Below are 21,159 nucleotides of genomic sequence, written 5' to 3'. Positions count from 1 at the left end.
CCATTTATAAACTAAACCGCTGTGTCTGAATGGAGATGTGCAGCAGCTCAGTAGCGACTTGTTTCAAACTATTTTTGACAACGAAATAGAGCAAAATAGTGTTATAGTCAGACAATGTAAGTTAACTGTTGTATTAAATCAGTTTCAATACATCAATCTCATTTACAAACTCCCTTAGAAATCATTAAAAGCTGTCACTCATCTTAGTTCACCATGATCTCACAAAGTTCCATTATAATCAATGAGGCTCTCTACACTGCACAATCAATCTCTTATTTGCAGTCTCTCTACAATCTATCTATCTACACACACACACACACACAATATATGGGGTCTAAAAAAATACAATAGTTAAAATCTGAATGAAAAGATTTTCCTGCTCTAACATCTTTTAATCGGACTGTTTGTCTCCGCAGCTGTCCAGGTTCACGTGCTAAAAGGAGATAAAGCGGGCGAATGGTGGAAATACACTATCAACATCATTTCCGTCTATAAGCAGGGCGGACATCGCATTCGCCGAGGAGACCAGCTCCTTTGGATCCGCGCTAAAGACGTGGCCTGCAAGTGCCCCAAAATTAAACCCGGGAGGAAGTACCTGCTGATGGGCTCTGATGACGACGACTCCCGCGGTCAGAGCGGCGTGGTGGCGGACAAGGGCAGCCTGCTCATCCCGTGGAAGGACCTGTGGGCCCGTCGGCTCAGGAAATTCCAGCAGCGTGACAAGAGGGGCAAGTGCTAGAGAAAAACATGGAGGAAAAACAGAGAACAGGAGAGAAAAAATAATGACCCGAGCAACGTCGGAGCAGATCGATTGACGACGGATCAGAACTGCGGTGAAGGACAACCAGTTGTTTTGTTTTTTTTTGTCCCATCAAGATTTTATTTTTTCATATCTTCAATTTTGCAGAATTTGCACCTACTATTAAGTATACATATATGTAAAGTCGTTTATGTGTGATCCTTTCTGGTGTCTCTTTATGATTTCTGTCTTTTTCCATAAAGGATAAAAAAAGAAACAAGCTACTGAGTCAGTTTATCTACATGAATGCTTTCCTTCAGAAGAAGTGTGTTGGCGGTCGACATTTCAGTACAAACAGTGGGATCCAAAAGTCTGAGGTCACCTTGAAAATCTGGATTTAAAACCTGGAAAATTTTAGAAGTTAAAAATTGAATTACAAAAATTTGTAAAATATTTAATGTATTATGAAAAATGATACAACCTGTGGTAAAGAGGAGTTGAGTCAACAGGACCCTGGTTGTGAAATGAAATGAAATGAAATGAAATGAAATGAAATAAAATAAAATAAAATAAAATAAAATAAAATAAAATAAAATAAAATAAAATAAAATAAAAATGATAATCTGATTTTTTAATAAAACATTTTGTTCTAAATTTGAAAAATGCTAAATGAAAGCACTTTCGTTTGCGCCCTCAGATTTTTGGGCCCCACTGTATATTATTTAGTGTTTGCAGCATTTGCATATGCATGATTATGATAGAATCATTAAAAAAAAAAAGATCTGTTAAGCCAATACTTGCCAAAACGCCATATAGCATCCTTTACGTTCCTTCCTCTCAGATAGAAAATCTGTTGACATTACCTCACTGTTGCTGTTCAGAATGATTTGTGATTGGTTCAAAATGGCATGACATCATAATGACATCATAAGGTTTATTTGGTGCCAAAAGCAGTGCCGACACTTTTGGCCTTTGATACTAACTGTGGTGATCTTTAAAGTGTGAAATGTACCTTCTGTTCCACAACTAGTTGTAGTTTGAGTTTAGTTATACAAATAGAGTATTATTTTTAACCACTTTATGATTTTTGAGTTCATAAAGAGTTCATGATTTTTTTAAAAAAGAGTTTTTTTTTTCATTATGAACAAGAAGTTCCGTTTTAACTGTTAAAAAAAAAAAAAATGTAGGTCACAATTATAATAGGAGTATCTTATTATATTTATAAAGATTTTCCAGATGCAATAATCTCATCATTAAGAGTGAAAAAAAATCTGACAAGCTTAATGTCCTTCAAGAGTTTGGTGAAATTTTAGTGTTCTAGATACTAAATTTGCAACATTTTGTATGTCATTGCTAAAGTTTAGTGATAAAGTGATGGAGGATATAAAAAAACACAATGTACACAAGCCTGAATGGTCTTTATTTAGCAGCGTATGCAAACGCAAGGTTTCATCCACCAAAATAAGTCAGATAAAAATGGCTATTGTTATTCAGAGAAACAAACCATTTTCTGTTATCACTTATGTGGTACCTTTCTTTCTTCTGGTACTTTACTAAGGTGATATGCTCTACTGTTTTTTGTATAGTTGTATAGTTTTTTGTACAATATTTAGTAGATTATATTCACATGCCATTAACCATTTTTTATGCCATGAACTTGATATTCTGAAAATAAGATTTTTTTTTTATATTTTCTTTGTTTACATGAGTTGATAGTTTAGTGAGATGGTTGTACTATGTCTGTGTGACAGGAAAATGCACGCGCACACACACACACACACACACACACGAACACACACTTTAACATTCAGTCACTGTCCAGCTCTGAAACTCTGACAGTGCCTATGAACTGAAAGTCAGTGACTATGGTTTATTAAAACTCACAGATGGTCTAGTTCTTTGGAGACACTCTGACCTCACAAGTAGACTTTGACCAGTTTTCCAGACATTTTGGAAAATGAACATTTTTTTTTTCTTTTATTGCAATGTTCATTTACAATGTTCATGGTCCTCCTGTATATGATGTTTTACTGTGTACTTTGCAAAAGCTGTGTATTGTCCCGTAATGCATACTAATATATTATGATTCTCATAAATGAACATATTTAATGATACATGAACTCACATGGCTGTGTGTTTATTTTTGGTCCCAAATATGATCTTTTAAATATTATCTTTTTTTTTATTAAAAAACAAAACAAACAAACAAAAAAAAAAACCTGCAGACTGTATACTAATAATATCAATTTAATGATTATACTGTGGCACAATCGTAAAATCATAGCAAAATCAATTCTTTTATCAATTCTTTTATTGTATATTTACAAATGCTTTTAATTGTAAGCCTAATTTACCTGTAATATTGCTGATATAACTGGACATAGTTATAAATACAGTATAAAAAGATTATTATTATATTGCTATTATTATTATTTTTATTATTACTATTATTATTATGTAAAATGGAAAAAAAATCAAAATGTATTTTTATTTATTAGCTTTTTATTTCACTTAATTTTAAAACTATTATTTTTATTATTATTAAGACAATTATTATATAAATATTGATTGAAATAATTTTACAATTAATATACTCTATACATTATTTACATTATGTAAATATATATAAATTTAGATTAATAGTGCTGATATATATGTATAATTTATACAAAATTTGAATTTATTTTTATACATTTAATAAAAAATATTATTCTTATTGTTATTATTATTATTATTATTATTACTAACAATTATTATAATATTATTTATTGAAATAATTATATATATTATTTATATTATATATTTATATATAAAATTCTTTTTCGCAATGGATAGATGCGTGTGTGTGTGTGTGTGTAAAATTTCTAAAATGTATCATTTATAATTTATTTAAAATTTATTTTTATTTATGATTTATTTAATTCACTAAATTAAAAAAATATTATTACCATAATTATTATTATTTTTATTATTATTATTAAAACAAGTGTGATATAAATATTAATTATATTATATATATTTTATATATTATTTATATTATATATATATATATTTAGATTAATAGTGCTGATATATGTAGAATTTATGTATTTTTTACATTTATTTTAATTTATGATTATTCATATAATAAAAATATTATTATTATTATTATTATTATTATTATTAATATTTAAATAATTATTATATTATTATTGTTTCAATTACTTATATATATATGTGAGTGTGTGTGTGTGTATATATATTATTCTTTTATCAATAGATAGATAGATAGATAGATAGTGTGGGTGTGTGTATAGTTTCTAAAATGTATAATTTTTAATTAATTAAAAAAAATAATATATATATATATATATATATATATATGATTTATTTAATTTATTGCATTTAAAATGCATTGTTATTGTTAATTGAATTTATTAAATGATTAAATGTAATAAAATTATTCAGTTGATTTTACTAGTAGCAGTAATTAAAAATCATAACAATTAAAAGGACCTATAATGTAACCGTGTTTCATTATGGCCAGAAGGAGATGTGTGATCTGTACTAATTCAACAGTACAAGCTAACTTGCTAACAATGCTTGATCAGAAAGCACAAATTCTGAATAACAATAAAAAACATAAATTTAACAATGCCAAAAGCCGGAATAGTAAGCCAAGTTAAACAACCAAATAACGTCAACTGCCTCACGGATGGAGAGCCTGTTAAATGCGAAACAGAGAGTCAGTGTGAACAATAAATGTCACACGCAAGTAAAATACAGTCCTGGTTTTGCGACAAAACCCAGCAGCAGACGTGATAAGCTGCATCATCATTTACTTTGGCTCTCTGCACCTCAATAAAGAGAAGGGCTCCAACACATAAATGTCAGGGCGTGTGTATTTTTAGATCATAACTAACCTACTGATATATCAAACAGGTAAAGCACACCACTGGTAACAGGGTGGCCACTTGGGATTGAAAACCTCAAATAAAAACCAAGCCATTTTTAAGATCACTTCCATCAGAAATCTTCTAAATGGAGGAACCAAAACACTACTGCCAAGTTGTCTTTTGTCCGTTCATGTGAGCAATACTGAAAGTGTATAAAGGAGTAAAGGTATTGATTCTTAATAAGCGAAACGCCAAGAAGGGACAAAATGGGGGATGTATGTGAATACACCACTAAAGACTGCTTGTCAGCATTAGGACAAGCAATATCAGAGGAGACATTTTTAACATATGACTAAAGGGAAAGTGTAAATGTCCAATAATTTGAAGACTGGCTAAATGCGAACTCCCCCGGCCTGCTCTCAAAACATTTATCTTAGACACACTCCCACCATTGTGTCTCTGTTAACAGCCATCAGGCACCTCCTAAAACAACGGCTTCCGGAATGTCTGCAAGAGTGTGGAGGGCTGGAAAGGTCAAGTTCAGATCACCCCAAGTCAGGACAAGAACCAAAGGCCGCATTCTGTTCTCAGAGCATCAGATCGGTATAGCTGTACCTCGGCAGTGTGACTGGAAGGACGGATTAACGCCGTTTGTCAGGGTTTCTCAGCCTCAGCTTCTGAAGGAAATGACTCCATAAGAAACTGCATTGAACTCCTTGAGATCAGTCAACATTGCTCATTTAGATCGCTTTCATTCTTGTAAGAACGAAGGAGAAATGTTTAATTTAGTGTTTGCGATCCACAATTGGGATCTCTTTCAGTCCTGAGGGGCTCCTGGGGCCCTGATCTGCAGTATTAACTCTCAGTAAACTTTATATGCTGATTTTTTTTTTTTTTACACATACTTGTAGAGGTAATCTATAACTTCCTATTTAACACAAAATAACTTTATTTGATTTCATTCTGTCATAACAAAAAAAATTTGCAAAATATGCAACCAAAATGCCAAAATTTCTGGAAGGAAGGACGGATGTAAATAAATAAGTAAGCAAGCAAGCAAGTAAATAAAAAAATAACAAATAAATATACAGCTACATTATTATATTACAAGACATATTAGTTAAATGTAATGTAAAAAAAAACAAAAAAGTTATTGTTTTGTTATTATTATAAAATCATATTTTATAATAATTATTGTTTTATTATATTAATAATAATTTATATAATTAATAATAATAATATAAATTAATTGTTATTAATATAATAACATAATAATTATTATTAAATAACTTGATTATTGTATTAGTAATAGTCACATAGCTTTGGAATGTAGTTAAGTTCCCAAAAGGAAAATATGGATATAGTATAGATACTTGGAAAATGTACTTAAACAGAGTAAAAAATGCAACAGACTGATGTATTGTTTATAGGGATGCGCCCGAATAGCGAATGCGTGTTCGGAAACGCGTTCTGTGGAGCCACTAAAGGGACATGCTTAGCCGTTTGCTAGCCGTAGCCTGTTACATTACAGTATATAACATTTCACTTACCGCATAAACAAAGTAAGGAGAGATGACTGATAGGACGATGGCGAATGATTTGCAGATCCTGAGCACCACTGACTAATATCTCATCTTGTAAAATGTGTGGTAAGTAATGACACTCCACAGTATAAACAGAGTAAGTGTGATCGCGAATCTAACAAAGTGAAAAGTAAAAAACAGCGTGCATTCAAAAGCGGTTTTAATGCTCCACATATTACAGTTGTAACACCCTTTGGACTGTTTATGTTGGTTTTTCCCTGTTGTGCCCATATTTGGTTCTTCCTGCCCTCGTTGTGTCCCAATTAGTTAGTTTGCTTCACCTGTCTGTGTCTCATTTACCACCCTTTATAAGTTGTTGTCAGTTCTAATTCCATGTCCGATCTCAAGGTTATTTTGGTTGTGTGTTCTCCTGCCCTTGTTGGAATTACTAGTTTGGATTTGATTAAAGATTCCTGTTCGTGTTAATCTCGTCTTTGTGCGTTTCCTTGCCACACCCAACCGTGACAGAATATCGGACCAACAAAAGTTAAGCGGCATTTTCCCCACATTTTCTTTTCGTTTTTTATTCAGTGTTTTATTTTCTGTTTAACCCCATTATGGATCTCCCTGCTGTCCTCCTCCCTATCCTGGAGCGGGGGAATCACTCTCTCGAGGACCACACCAAGGACTTTATGTACCTCGCCTCCATGACACACTACCCGGTCAGCAGCCTTTGCTCGTTCTATCTAACTGGACTTAACCCGACCACACGAGCTCAGGTATCCGGAAATGGTCCTCGAGAGAGCCTCGCCGCCTGTGTTGAGTGGGTGCTGGTGTCCAGCAGATCTTTGTGGACCGTGGAGGACGACACCAGCCCCACTCCAGACCCAGAATCCAGCCAACCATCACCCCGTTTCACGGAGCATGAGCCCGAGCCCACCGTGGATGAAGAGCCAGAGCCCAGCGTGACCGAGTCATCGCCATGTGGAGCGACAGAGCTGCGGATCGCCCAGGAGCCAGAGCCTCTCCTGTCTAACCAGGTGCGAGAGCCGGCCACAGAGCCTGCGACGGTGGACGTTCCAGATGGGCATGAGGGTGCTGAGGACAGCACCGCCCACTGCACCACCGCTGAGGGTGAGCAATGCCTGGATCTTGGACTAATTGTTCTGGAACAAGATTTGACTAATTTCTTTGAAGATGTATATGAAGACATGCCCGCTCTTCCACCATCTAAATTACCTGACTGCCTGGATTTCCCACCCACCCTCCCCCTGTCATCTCCATCTATTGTTTCTGCGGCCTCAGTCCCGCCACCGCTGTCTCCTGGCAGCCCATCTGCACACCCTCAGCCCACCATCAGTGCGGTGGGTTCGCTGCAGGTCTGCCAGTCCCCATCAGTGTCGTGGTTGGAGGATCCCTCATCTCCACCTCCAGCCTCTGAGTCCCAGACTCCGCCTCGGTCCTCCGACCCAGCGGCTCCACCTCGGCTCTCAGCTCCCTCATCTCCACCGTCGCCCGTCGGCCCACCAGCTTCACCGGGCTCCCTCGTCCCTCCGGCTCCACCTTGGTTGGTTCGTTGTCCCGCCTTCACCTCAGGACTCCGCTCCTCCGGCTCTGCCTCGACGCTCCATCCCACCGGCTCCGTTGGGCTCCTCCCTCCCTCCAGCTCCACCTTTGTCCTCGGTTGCTCCTGTTCCGCCGCGGACCTCCAGAGCTCCGCCTCCGCCTCGGTCGCCAGAGCCTTGGGCTCCACCTCGGCCCTCTGGATCCTCGGCGTCGCCCTGGACCATTGGCTCTCCGTCTCCGCCTCGGGCTCCACCTCCACCTGCTCCGCCACCGTCAGTCGGCCCCCTGGAGTCGTCAGTCCTTCCTCCACCATGGCTCCTCCCTCCGTCGGCTCCACCGTGGGCCACCATTATGGCTGCGGCCTGGGTCTCGCATGGCTTCTCCTGCTCCGGGTCCCCTTCTGAGTTCACCCTGGCTCCTCCCTCCGTCGTCACCACCCTGGACTTTGTTTATTGTCCTCCTCCCGGAAGTCTGTCCGCCACCAGAGCCTCCTCCCACAATGACTTCGTTACTATCCCATGTCCACTCCCTTTTTGTTTTCTATTTTCCACGCTGCGAGGTCACGCCTTCCGGGAGGGGGGAGTAATGTAACACCCTTTGGACTGTTTATGTTGGTTTTTCCCTGTTGTGCCCATATTTGGTTCTTCCTGCCCTCGTTGTGTCCCAATTAGTTAATTTGCTTCACCTGTCTGTCTCATTTACCACCATTTATAAGTTGTTGTCAGTTCTAGTTCCGTGTCCGATCTCAAGGTTATTTTGGTTGTGTGTTCTCCTGCCCTTGTGGAATTACTAGTTTGGATTTGATTAAAGATTCCTGTTCGTGTTAATCTCGTCTTCGTGCGTTTCCTTGCCACACCCAACCATGACAACGGTATAATAAAGTAAAATTACCCAATCTGGTGTTTTGCTTTAGGGCTTCCATAACGTCATTTCCTTTTCTTTTACATTGTATTCAGGTTCAGGCACAGTTCAGTTTTGCCTTTTGAAAATAAATAAACATGGTCATAGTAGCTATAAATTAAATCACGTTTTGCTTGTATTGATTGCTTTTTTTTATGACACAAAAGATTTGTAAACAAAGGCAGTAGAATTCAGTGTAATTTGGGATGTTGTGCACCTTCAGTGTAATATTAATTTTTATTTACTTCAAATTAGTCTAATTTGCCCCCGCACACAGGCAGAAGAAGGCCCCCAACCCTCATTAAACCCCATACAATCGTGGCATGCGTTCGTGTTCCTGTTTAAAAACCAAACCAAACAGCCGCGATGCTTTTCTGGTGTCTTGTCTCGTGAGCATCAGGGTTCAACGTTTTCTTGTTGCCAGTTTGGAAACAAAGTGAATACACATTGAGCATGTGCACTTCCCAGTTCTCCGTCTCCCACCCCTCTAATTCTCCCCGCCTCTCGCTCTCTCTTCTCCCACATGGTTTTCACAGAATGGCCTAAAGCCCTTGAGAATTGCTCCATGAGAAACAAATGCCCAGGCGCCTTAATGGAGTCCAAATCAGAGCAGGATTCAAAGAGGTGCTCAATATCAAGCGCTTCACCCAGTCACACACACACACACACCTACACACAAAATGGGGGCCCAAGTGTTTGACACCTACGCCCTTGGCATTTCTCTCTGTCCTTTTCCCTTATTCCTTTCACTCATTCTCTCCATTTCCCCCTCTCTTTCAGCGCTAATTTCTGGCTTACGAGACACGGGCACAAAGCCGCCTCTTATGTGCATAAGAGTGGCTGGGATTCCTCACCACGCACAGGAATGTGAGGTTGGGTTGCTTTTATCTCATTAACATTTCCATACAGGATTAAGGCACTTGGCCCTCAGGACCTGTATGTTATATATGTTAGCCATTCTCTGGGATATATAGGTATGCTCTCGCCGGCTACAAGTAAACAACCAAAAAGACAATTCACTAATGCTCAAGCACTCTTAATTTTCATTCACACGCTTTCAAAAAAGGGCAAAGGCAGGTGTGAACATGATGCTCTTGTTTCGCCGGTGAGATGACAACTAGGATGTGCTCTTCACATTCCAGACTATAATAGACAATCTTAAGTGTTAAAATATATATATTCAAAACACTATGTATTAGTGTTTCATTATAAATTAAAACAGTTTCACCTCAGTGTAAAATAATTATAATAGTGACATTAGAGTTTTTCTATATAATTTTCAGCTGATCAGAAGCATTATTTATTTTTTTATTTATTTGTTTATATTTGTTTATTACTACGGTAAAAATCACATTTACGAGATGTCACAGATACAAGATATAATGTGTAAATAGTGAGATATAAAGTAAAAATTAATTTAAAAAATACAGTTGCAAGACTAAAAACTGCACACTGAAAAATAACTGGTGTTAACTGGTATTAATTTTCACTTAGAAATTGCTTGTCAATTTTATAATAAATTATAAAGAAATGGCACATTTCACTGAATTTAATTGAAAATATTTTTTTTTCTTGTAAAATGTACTCTAATAACTTTTTGTTAATGTAACTTTTTGTTGTCTAATGTACTTTTTTGTAAACCTAATAAACTTAATTTTAATAAATATTTCATGTATTTATTAATTTTTTATTCTGAGGCAAAAAGACTTTTACTTTTAAGAAATCATGCACTTGTTTTGTGTTGTTTTCAGTACAATATCAGAACATTCTTTAAAAAAATAATAAACATAAATAGAATAAATTGTGAAGCATAATGTCATAATGACATTAAAACTTGTTTTCATATTTTGTTTAATTTATTTTTAACTTTTTAAGTTATATTTATTTATTTAATTAAATTATTAATTAATTATTTATTTTGTTTAGAACACAATTTATAGAAGTTTATGCTTACAAAATAAATAAATAAATAAATAAATAAATAAATAAATAAACAAATAAATAGAGAGAAACCAAGTCATAAACATATATGTCTTTTATTTTAAGACTATATATATATATATATATATATAGTCTTAAAATAAAAGACTTGATCAAGATATTATTTTAGAGGGCTGTCTGTATGTTGTTGCTGTATAGATTTGCTAAGGTATATTGAGTTTTTATTTATTTATTTATTTGTTTTTATTTTTGTGTTTGTGTGTTGCTATATGTGAATCTGGACCGCAAAACCAGTCACAAGTGTACAAATATTTGAAAATATGATATCTAAATAAAAATACTGAAAAATCGCTTTTAAAGTTGTCCAAATTAAGTTCTAATTTAAAAAAAATGTATATATTTACGGTAGGAAATTTACAAAATATCTTCATGGCACATGATCGTTACTTAATATCCTAGGGATTTTTGGCATTAAAGAAAAATCAATCATTTTGGCCCATACAATGCATTTTTGGCTATTGCTACAAATATACCCGTGCTACTTATGACTGGTTTTGTGGTCCAGTGTCACATATGGTTGCTAGAGTGTTTAAGCTGGTTGCTAGGACGTTGCTTAGCCCCCCTCCAAAACTCTACAATATTGTAGTCTCTAGTTACAATGTCTTTCCGTCCTTCAGTGTAAGTCTATGGGATTCTTCTCCTGATTTATCATCCACTTTGCCAAAATAGTTCAATCTCTTTCCTCAACAAGTCTGAGCATTTAAGGTGTCATTCCTGACTGTAGCACAATAGTACCAGTGATAGATCTTCTTGAAAAGATCTTCAAAAAAATATAATGACTGAAAATCGCTAACCAATCAAACCACGCATTACCGAAGTGCAGCGCAGGTCCCTAGAAGATAAAACCATTAACACACTGATTCATCACACATTAAAGAACATCAGATTGGAATATTTCAAGAGCGTTTTCTGTGAAAAAGAAAGTCAACTGTCAAGCGCTGTTGGATTAACAGCCCAATGGGAAAGAGAAGTCGAAAAAAGCGCGGACAGAAATACAACAGCACGGTGAGAGCATGGAATTTTCCATCCTTCACAAGCAATCCCTATTGACCCCCATTTCATCAGAATACATTAATATTCCCGAGTATTGGCACAGGCCCGCGGCACTCACCAGCCGAACAAAGTACTCGGTGACTTTGACGTCTGGGATCTTCAAATAAACCCCAGCTGGGAGCCATGGGGACAGGGAAGTGGAATTAACTGCTATATTAGCTGACCTTCATCCTGTTGTTTCTCCAAACTTGCCTGGTGGGGGCCCCTCGCTCCACCGTAACCAGGGTCTCCCAACTCAACAATGTGGGCATTTCCCTTCGCGGCGGTACACAAGACTGTGAGGTTTACTGTGCAAACAAGACCCAGTTCTGCCAAAGGATTTCACTCCGACATTCCTACATCATTCTTTCGGCTTTTCTCGCTCGGCTTTCTTCACCTCTGCCAGCGCTTCTGGATGATGGAGGGAGTGCAACTCGAGATGAAGGCTGGCTTGTTGCTGGTGAATTCATTTCGGTCAGCTCTGAGGGTGAGTCATACAGCATCATGCCTCTTTTCACCTGATGTTGGCCATCACATCAAAACTCACACTATTCTCTCAGCGGGACTGACATCTAAAACTATGAATACTAAATCAGCACCAGAGACCGCCGAGCGACTTGGAGTCGTTCGCACGCAGCCGTGAGAAGCTCAGTTATGGATTGCAGAACGAATTCAGAAAGAAATTCAACACCTCCTCATATATCTACCACGATGAACCTCCTGAAAAAAAAACTGAATGAGAAGACTTTAAACATAACCAATTTTCAAGACTCAGAAAGCATGCAAATGCACCTTAAAATATCCTAAAATATAATGTTGCTAAAGTCATTAATACATTAGTTCACTTCCAGAATTAAAATTTCCTACTAATGTCATCCAAGATGTTCATGTCTTCCTGTTTTTAGTCAAAAAGAAAGTTTATGTCAAAAACATTCCAGGATTTTTCTCCATATAATGGACGATGTTGGGTGATCTTGAAGTTTGGACCAAAGTACACAGATGAAGAACTAACCACGCATGACCATTCCAACGTGATTATGTAATGTGAGAAGTCAAGCTAGTGCAAGACAAGCATTTGTGGTTAAAAAGTATATACATTTTTATTTTTTTTTAGAAAATGAGCAATCGTTTGGCTAGCTAAGACCCTTATTCCCTGGCTGGGATCGTGTAGAGCCCTTTGAAGCTGCACTGAACTGCACTGATACCCACTGAAGTCCACTATATGGAGAAAAAGTTTTTTCCTCAAAAACCTATTTCTTTTCAGCTGAAGAAAGAAAGACATGACCATCTTGGATGACATAGTGGTGAGTAATTTATCAATAAATTTTTATTATAAATTTTTTTATAACTAATCCTTTAATGACTTTAACAACATCTTTTAAGATATTTTATGGTGCATCTGCATGCTATACTTATAATAATAGGGCTATAGTATAATAACTTACACTTATTAATAGGACTGTCAAACTATTAATCGCGATTAAGTTGAGTTTGCCTAATATATGTGTGTGTACTGTGTTTAATTATTATGTATATATAAATACACACAAATTCATGTATATATTTAAGAGAAATATGTTATTCATGTACAAAATATTTTTATTTATATATAATATAAATTCTATAAAAATTATAATAAATAAATATACTTGTAAATATATACATGAATGTGTTTGTATTTATATATACATAATAATTACACACAGCACACACACATATATTAGACAAACTCAAACTTTTATTTTGTATGCGATTAATCGCGATTAATCGTTTGCCAGCCCTAATTATTAAATATTCATGTTAAATATTCATGTTTTGTTCAATATTGAAAAAAGTGAGTCAAGCAGGTTTGTAGTGGCAAATGATTAATGACAAACAAACTGTTTTTTTTTAAAGGAATAGTTACCCAGAAATGAAAATTTGCTGAAAATGTACTTACTCTTAAGGCTAAAGTATATTTCACTGTTTACGCGTATGTGAGGGACAGAGTACAGTGCATGTGATGCGGATTTCATCATTAAAACAGTACGCATGATTTTTCTGACTGTACTTTGTAAGTGCAGGTCGCACGTTGCGCATCGATGTTATTTTGCAGTAATCAGTCGTTCCGCCAGGAGGCAACACTGTCCGGGTCAATTGTTTCACAGCAGAAAACTAAAGTAAAGAGATGGAACAACAACAACAAAATAGCGAAGACTGCAACAACAACAGACCCTCACATTGACGAGCATTTGTGGGTGAGAGGATATGAGACAGCTCAGCTTTGGTTTAAAAGACTTCAAAAATATCAGATATAAGTCGTAACTTAACATGGAAAAATAAAGAAGACACTAGACATGGGTGAAACCTTGTAGAGCTTGTGTCGACCATCCGCATTCATTTAATTTACTTCAAACATCCAGCTTTTCACTTCACAAGACATGAACTGATGGACTGGAGCGGTGTGGATTAATTGTGGATTGTTGTGATGTTTTTATCAGCTGTTTGAACTCTCATTCTGACAGCACCCATTCACGGCAGAGGATCCTTTGGTGAGCAACTGATGTAATGCTAAATTTCACCAAATCTGTTCAGATTCTTATCTACATCTTGGATTGCATGAGAGTGAGTAAAGTTTTGGGTAAACTATTCCTTTAATATGTCCTGACAGTGCCTAAATGATTTAAAGTTTCAGATTTTTTGGTACTGTAGACTACTCTTCTGACTCTGTATTGTAACCTTAATTTACTAATATTATTTTCTTCCTATGTTTACAGTTTATGTTTTCTATTGTCTCCAGCTAACCCACAATTGCATTAGCAATACGCATGTAGCGTAGCTCGTCATGCCAATAAAGCACACCGAAACACTTGAGAGGGCTTGTAATAGTTCCCATCTGGCCTTGTCTCCGTTTTTCCTCTGTCAGCATAACGAAGGATAGACTCTGATAAACATGATGTCCTCCGCTAGCTGACAGTGAGCAGAGCACTCGCATGAAGGACGCGGCTGCGCTCAAATCCCTTGTCATCTCCATTTGTTTCCTGACAAATATTAAGAAGATACAATTCACAGACACTCACAACTGTCACATCCCTTATAGATAAAGAGTTTGAGATATAAAGGACGTATTACGAAATAAATACTGCTTATGAGTTTTCCTGAGTGCACAATTTACGGTATTGACTGGTAGATGATGTGTGATCGTATCGTAAATATTGGGAAATAATTGATTCAAATATTTTTAATATTGAATAAGTCCCTAATCCCAAGACTAACTCCTTTCTTATCCCTAAAATCTGATTGGGTGATAGGGATTTTGTTCCAGGTCCAGGACATTGATCCAGGAACATGTCCTACTTGCTAAAATCGCAGCAAGAGCCAGGATGCATGAAAACATAATCATATGACACCTGTTTGAAATGTGTCAGAGTTTCTCTCTCCGTCTTTGCCAGAATTTGTCCAGCCCTTATTATGGTCATCGGGGATTAATTTAAAAGTATTTTTTTTCCAACATGAAAACACTAAAAGATGTTTATAATTTGCTCTGGATAAGATCACCAGCAAAATGCCTTAAATGTCAATGTAAAACTATGTTACTAGCTACTACTCAGTGCTTTAAAAAAAGATTTGCCTCCAAAATTTCGGCATGTTTTGCCAAAGCCTGCACTTGTAAATTGTTACAAGTCAGGCATTGATCACTGCAAGCCAGAAAGTAGAACCTTTTGATTGATCCCAATTCTGCTTAAAAGCTCCCAGACTTTCAGGATTTGATTTCAAGCCTGAACTATGATCTAAAACAAAGTGTTAAGACAAGTTTGATGGGGAAATGATGACCGCATTGAAGAACATAAAAATCAGATGGATTATGTTCAAGTACCTTACAAAAAAAAAGTACGTAAGGCACAAGGTATATTAATTCCTGCAAAAGGCACAAGAGCAATTACAAAGCCTTATATATTTATACAACAGTTCTTTCTGGTCCTCGGATCTGATTGGCTGAGTAGAGTGTGATATTCTAGTGTTATCAACCGTTTCATCGTTTGTATCACTCCGCTTGTGGTATTTCTCACAGTGCGTGTCATGGTGGACGCCCAAATCTTCTGTAATTTTATGAACAATACTGTTTTAGTGTCACGTAATGTAGTTGTAAGAGTTTTTTTTGTGCAAGAATGTACTTTTTTTAGACTTTAAATATATATATTTTTTGATAAAGATAACGTCTATTTGAAATTTTGCTTTGATGCTTTCGGAGATGTGAGCTCCAGGGCGTCAGCAGCCCGTTCAGCGCTCATGAACCCAACGAGAGCAGCATTACCTCATCCAGTGTTTCTGGAATTTGCCACTGGCTCTGATGTCTCTATAGTGGCTAAACATGAGATATAATTCATTTTGGGTAAATATGAAGGTCAGTCTTTGGTCTCATTAAAGAAAAAGTCCACTTCCAGAACAAAAATTTTCAGATAATGTACTCACCCCCTTGTCGTCCAAGATGTTCATGTCTTTCTTTCTTCAGTCGTAAAGAAATTATGTTTTTTTAAGAAAACATTTCAGGATTTTTTTTTCCATATAGTGGACTTCGAGGAAGAAGGGTCTTATCTAGAGAAACGGTTATTTTCATAAAAATAATACAATTTATATACCTTTTAATGTCAAATGCTCATCTTGTCTTTCTCCGCCTGAACTGTTTTTTTCCAGTTCATGACAGTTAGGGTATGTTGAAAAAATCATGTTCTCCCTCAACATCAAAATCGTCCTATATCGCTGTTTTACTTTTTTTGTTAAGGGTGTTTGGTCTTCGTTGCATGTTCACGTAGCAAAGACTATGCTGGTACTTCTGCAGTGATGTAGGATGATTTTGAAATGATTTTTGAAGTTGAGGGAAAAATACGATTGGAATTTTTCAACATACCCTAACTGTCTTGAGCCAGAATACACAGAGTTCATGGAGAGCAAGACAAGATGAGCGTTTGAGATTAAAAAGTATTTAAATTGTATTTTTTTTTAACAAAAATAACTAATCGTTTCACTAGATAAGACCCTTCTTCCTTGGCTGGGATCGTTAACAACCGCATTTGGGATCATTTGAAGCTGCATTTAAACTGCATTTTGAAAGTTCAAACTCGGGGCACCATAGCAGTCCACAGCACTCTTGGCATGTCCCGGCCTTAAGACACAGCCAACAAATGCACTGAGCAGCGCTGTCATCGGAAATCACCCTTAACAGATGAAAAGATAGTACGACAAAGATATTGGTTCAAACTAATGTTTTATTGTGAATATGAGATTGAGGTAAAGAATGAATGCTGTATCACATGCAGGTAATCACACTCATTTAGTTTATCTCTCTCTCTCATAAAACTCTACATTGAGCTTTTAATACAGTAATACAATAAGCTTTCAAAGAAAGCAACTTAATGTTCTTTTGTTACTAGTTCTAAAGTGATGTTTTTGAATTAGTGCTTGGGCTCAGCTGCTAAACGGTCAAACTGAGATTTGAATCCATGGTGGAAGGAAGTAGTTCTGCACAAAAGAGGGTTTTTAAAAACACTTCTTTGTTGTTTCTTATGTATTTACACACTTGTGCTGTCAAACTGTTGTATAAACGTTGTATATCAAACTGTTGTATATTACACTCATAGCTGTGCAATATTGCTGTATATCAGCACACTGTGATTACCTACAGCCGAATCACAGCTGTGCCCATATACAGCCATATCGCAAGGCTACAAGTGTGATATTGCTCATATGTATGTATGTGTGTATATATCTATATAAATAGATAGGTGATAGATATTTTTTTTTAAAAATGATTATTTTTAACTGGGAAAATAATCACTGTTATATAATCAAAGATGGAAATTCAAATCACTCCAGACTTAATATCTTTACCTCAGGAAGACGCTGTCCTCTAGTCATCCAAGCTGCATATTCAAGACGCTCCAACAGCTGTTAGATTACAAATGTTAAATCCGTTGGCCTGTACTTAGAAAATACATCTTTTTTTTATTCTAGTCCATTAAGTCAGAAATCATTATCAAGACCTTCTTTTAAAAGGGAGGAAAAAGGTGAAAGAGATTAATCCAAGTGAAAGAAGCAGACTTCAGCCAAGAAACCCACACCTCCCAATCCCCATCCCAGCCAAGACCTGACTCATCCACAGGATCAAATATACAGAACCATCATCTGTTCTAAATCAATATCGTAGTATATATTTTATGTAATGCATATTCATTTCAGTCATTTAAATATCAATTATTCAATCATTAAAAGCCAGGAAGGCATAGAAGAAGGTCAACTGTGACTTGTTAAAGAAATACTTCACACAAAACTTTAACAGTTACAGTTCCATTGGAAGTCAGTGGTTACTGGCAACTGTTTGGTTAACAACATTCTTCAAAATGGCTTCTTTATGTTCAACCGAGGAAAGAAATTCATACAAGTTTGGTACAACATGAGGGTGAGTAAATGATAAAACTTTTTATTTTAGGGTAAACTATGCACCTTTTTTCTCCCGTAAAATCGGGCTCGGCCATTTGTCAGTTTTATGGGTCTAGCTTCCAGTCTCATCTGCGTCCAGCTATTTTTAGCTGTACAAAACAGCTTGTTTTGCTGCTTGAGATTGCAAACTGGTGTGTCTTACCACATTATTTTAATTTACTATCTTAATTATGAACACACTGGTTTGCAGTGCAAACAATTTTACCATTTAGTGCATGTTGTTATTCTTCTCATTATTTTCCTATAGAAGTTAATGAACCGATAGACTTACTTCCGTGTTAAAGAATAAGGTGGATACCTTTTGTATTTTGCATTTATTGTTTTTGCTTTTTCATCTATATAGTGTGCAGGTATTTTTTGACAATAATTTAAATGTAAATCTTTGATATTAAATATTAATTTATTATTCATTCATGCAAAAATTAATTTAGATTCCATGCTGTCCATTAAAAATCGTAAAATAAATATGCACATTTAAAAAAAATGTTAAAAGGTTTTTAAATGATTTTAAAATAAAGAAAAGAAAGAAAATAAAATAAATAATATTACTATTAAGCAAGAATGCATTAAAACTAATCAAAAGTGCCAGTAAAGACATTAATAATGTTACAAAATCCATAACTGATTCCAGTGTTTTCCTGTTTATCTGTGAGCTGCTTTGACACAGTCTGTATTGTATAAAGTGCTACAAAAATAAAGGTGACTTTACTTTACAAAAGATTTCTATTACAAATAAATGCTGTTCTTTGTAACTGCTTATTTATCAAAGGATCCTAAGGAAAATGCTAACAGTTCACAAATCACAGTTTCCACAAAAAAATTCAGCAACAAAAACGGTTTTCAGTAATACGACCGAATATGAATATCGGTGTTTCTTGAGCAGCAAATCAGCATATCAGAATGATTTCTGAAGGATCATGTGACACTAAAAACTAATGTAATGATGCTAAAAAAATCAGGTTTGCCATCACAGAAATACATTACATCTTAAAATATATAAAAATAAAAATATTTTTTAAATTGTAATAATATTTCACAACGTTACTGTTTTTACTGTATTTTTGATTAAATCAGTGCAGCCTTGGTGAATGATCAAACACTACAGAATTGCTACACTTCAAACATGCATGTGTGCAACATTAAACCTATTTTTACTCTCCCTCTATTGAGGGACAGTGGTGTGAGCGAACGAGACCCCCTCTCTCCCCTCAGCATCTGGTCTTCAGAAGTGTCTGTGCATGTGCACACATGGACCCATTAGTTCCACTTCTGGCTGGACCTGAACCTAATCCCGTCCCGCTTGCTCCCTCGCTCCGAAATCTTCAAGGGCCCGTGGGGGCCACCCAAGATACCCATAACCACAGCAGCACCAGAACAAATACCTCAGTCCTTACGTACAACTTCACAACTCCAGGTGATTCTGTCCCTGAAACACCACTTCAAAGCTTTGCATGTCACCCTCTACGTTATTGCCCTGGCATCTCGACTGACCTTGAGGAAAGCAGGAGAGATAGTTAGAGGGGGGAAAAAAGAGGAATGACAAGTGCGGGAATGCGTGGGAGAAATAGGGGAAGACGGAGTTGGGGAGGTGTTAGAGCAGGAAACGGGATGTTAGCGAGAAGAAAGTTGGATGTGAGGGTGTGACCGGGAACGAATCCAGGATCTGCTGACCTTAGGGTAAGCACTTCATCCATCAGTCACTTCATGGACAAATACCTCACTTTACACCAGCAAATTACACTGTTACTTGAACTAAAGAGAGGTAAAAACAGGGGAACATAATATAAAAATATATCCTTATAATGCCAAACTTCAATGTTGTCCAGTCGAAAATCTCTATCGTCTCTATTATACAATTTTGAATATTGCCTTTCACGTAGTGTGTAATGTAGCTGTATGTGAATGTAAACAATCTGCAAAGTTGTAAAGACGAAAGTGCAAGATAAATTCAGTTGTTTTCTCCCAAAAGAAAGAATTGAGTTGTTAGTAATTCAAATCTCACTTTTGTGACGGCTACACATCACAGACATCATAGGGTAACACATTTGCATAATTCACGGCTATGTATGTTGGCCAGCCGTGAACAACTTGACCTGTTCTCAAACACGTAATTTACTTACGACTGCTTCTCTAATCTCAACGCGGGATCCACACAACTCTTGCTCTTAAAAGATGGCTCAGTACCTAGTTTATTGGACCATCTGGCTCCACAGTACTTAATATATACAAATATATCAAGTACTGATATATTTATTCAGCAATTTAACTTTACTGAGAAAAAAAACAGGTTGACCATCTAATTTTTACCAGTAAGAAAAAAATGTTTTAAGCTAGTTGTTTTGCAGATTGTCACAGTTACATACAATATGAGAAAAAAAACTGAAATTAGGATGAACATTTTTAAGGAAAATATTTTTTTCCTCAAACCTTGTCTGTGGTGTAAAAACACCCCTGGCCAAATGCCCCCCCGAGGGCATCACTTCCCACTTTGATAATTACTGTAGTTACCATGTTCTGAACATCACATCCCTTCTTTTTCCCTCAGATGTAATCTATTTAGGTGGTTGAAGGAAAATATTTGGAGTTTATATCTAAACATTACCTCAACTTATCACCAACAAGCTTGTTAGCTAGACTGCTAGCATCAGCTAACAATATTTACTTATTTTCAGTATGGTTATAAATAAACATTCATATCCGTCTACTCGGCTAGTTTATCCAAACAAACAGAAAAATTTATATTGTTGATAAACAATATAAAAACAGATGTCACATAGGGCTAAATGCGTAGCATTTTAATAAAATGGCTGTTACAGAAGCGGGGCATATGAATGTGCATTAGTTATTTTATTTAATCTATGTTATTTTAAATGTTACGTTTTTTGACATAAAACATAGAGACACTGATGTTGATGTGTCTGCATTTAAGCATTTCAGTGGGCTTAAACAGATCACCTCTTACAGCAGATTTAGCTCACAAACAACTGACAATTTTGACCTAAACATGATTTTCAGTTACAATAATCAATCCTAATTTTCAACCTCA

General features: G+C 36.2%; 1 protein-coding gene across 1 annotated transcript in view; it reads left to right on the top strand.

Moving 5' to 3' along the window:
- Positions 1 to 2,859, top strand: part of ntn1b (netrin 1b) — a 66,881-nt gene extending 64,022 nt beyond the window's left edge. Inside the window, exon 7 of the mRNA XM_051106769.1 lies at positions 417 to 2,859. Within this exon, the coding sequence (XP_050962726.1) occupies positions 417 to 739 (323 nt within the window). The 3' untranslated portion in view covers positions 740 to 2,859. The remainder of the gene's footprint in view (positions 1 to 416) is intronic.
- The last annotated feature ends 18,300 nt before the right edge of the window (positions 2,860 to 21,159 follow it).

The sequence above is a fragment of the Labeo rohita genome, chromosome 3 (assembly GCF_022985175.1).
Source record: "Labeo rohita strain BAU-BD-2019 chromosome 3, IGBB_LRoh.1.0, whole genome shotgun sequence".
Lineage (NCBI taxonomy): Eukaryota > Metazoa > Chordata > Actinopteri > Cypriniformes > Cyprinidae > Labeo > Labeo rohita.
This window is presented reverse-complemented; position numbering and strand designations above follow the sequence as displayed.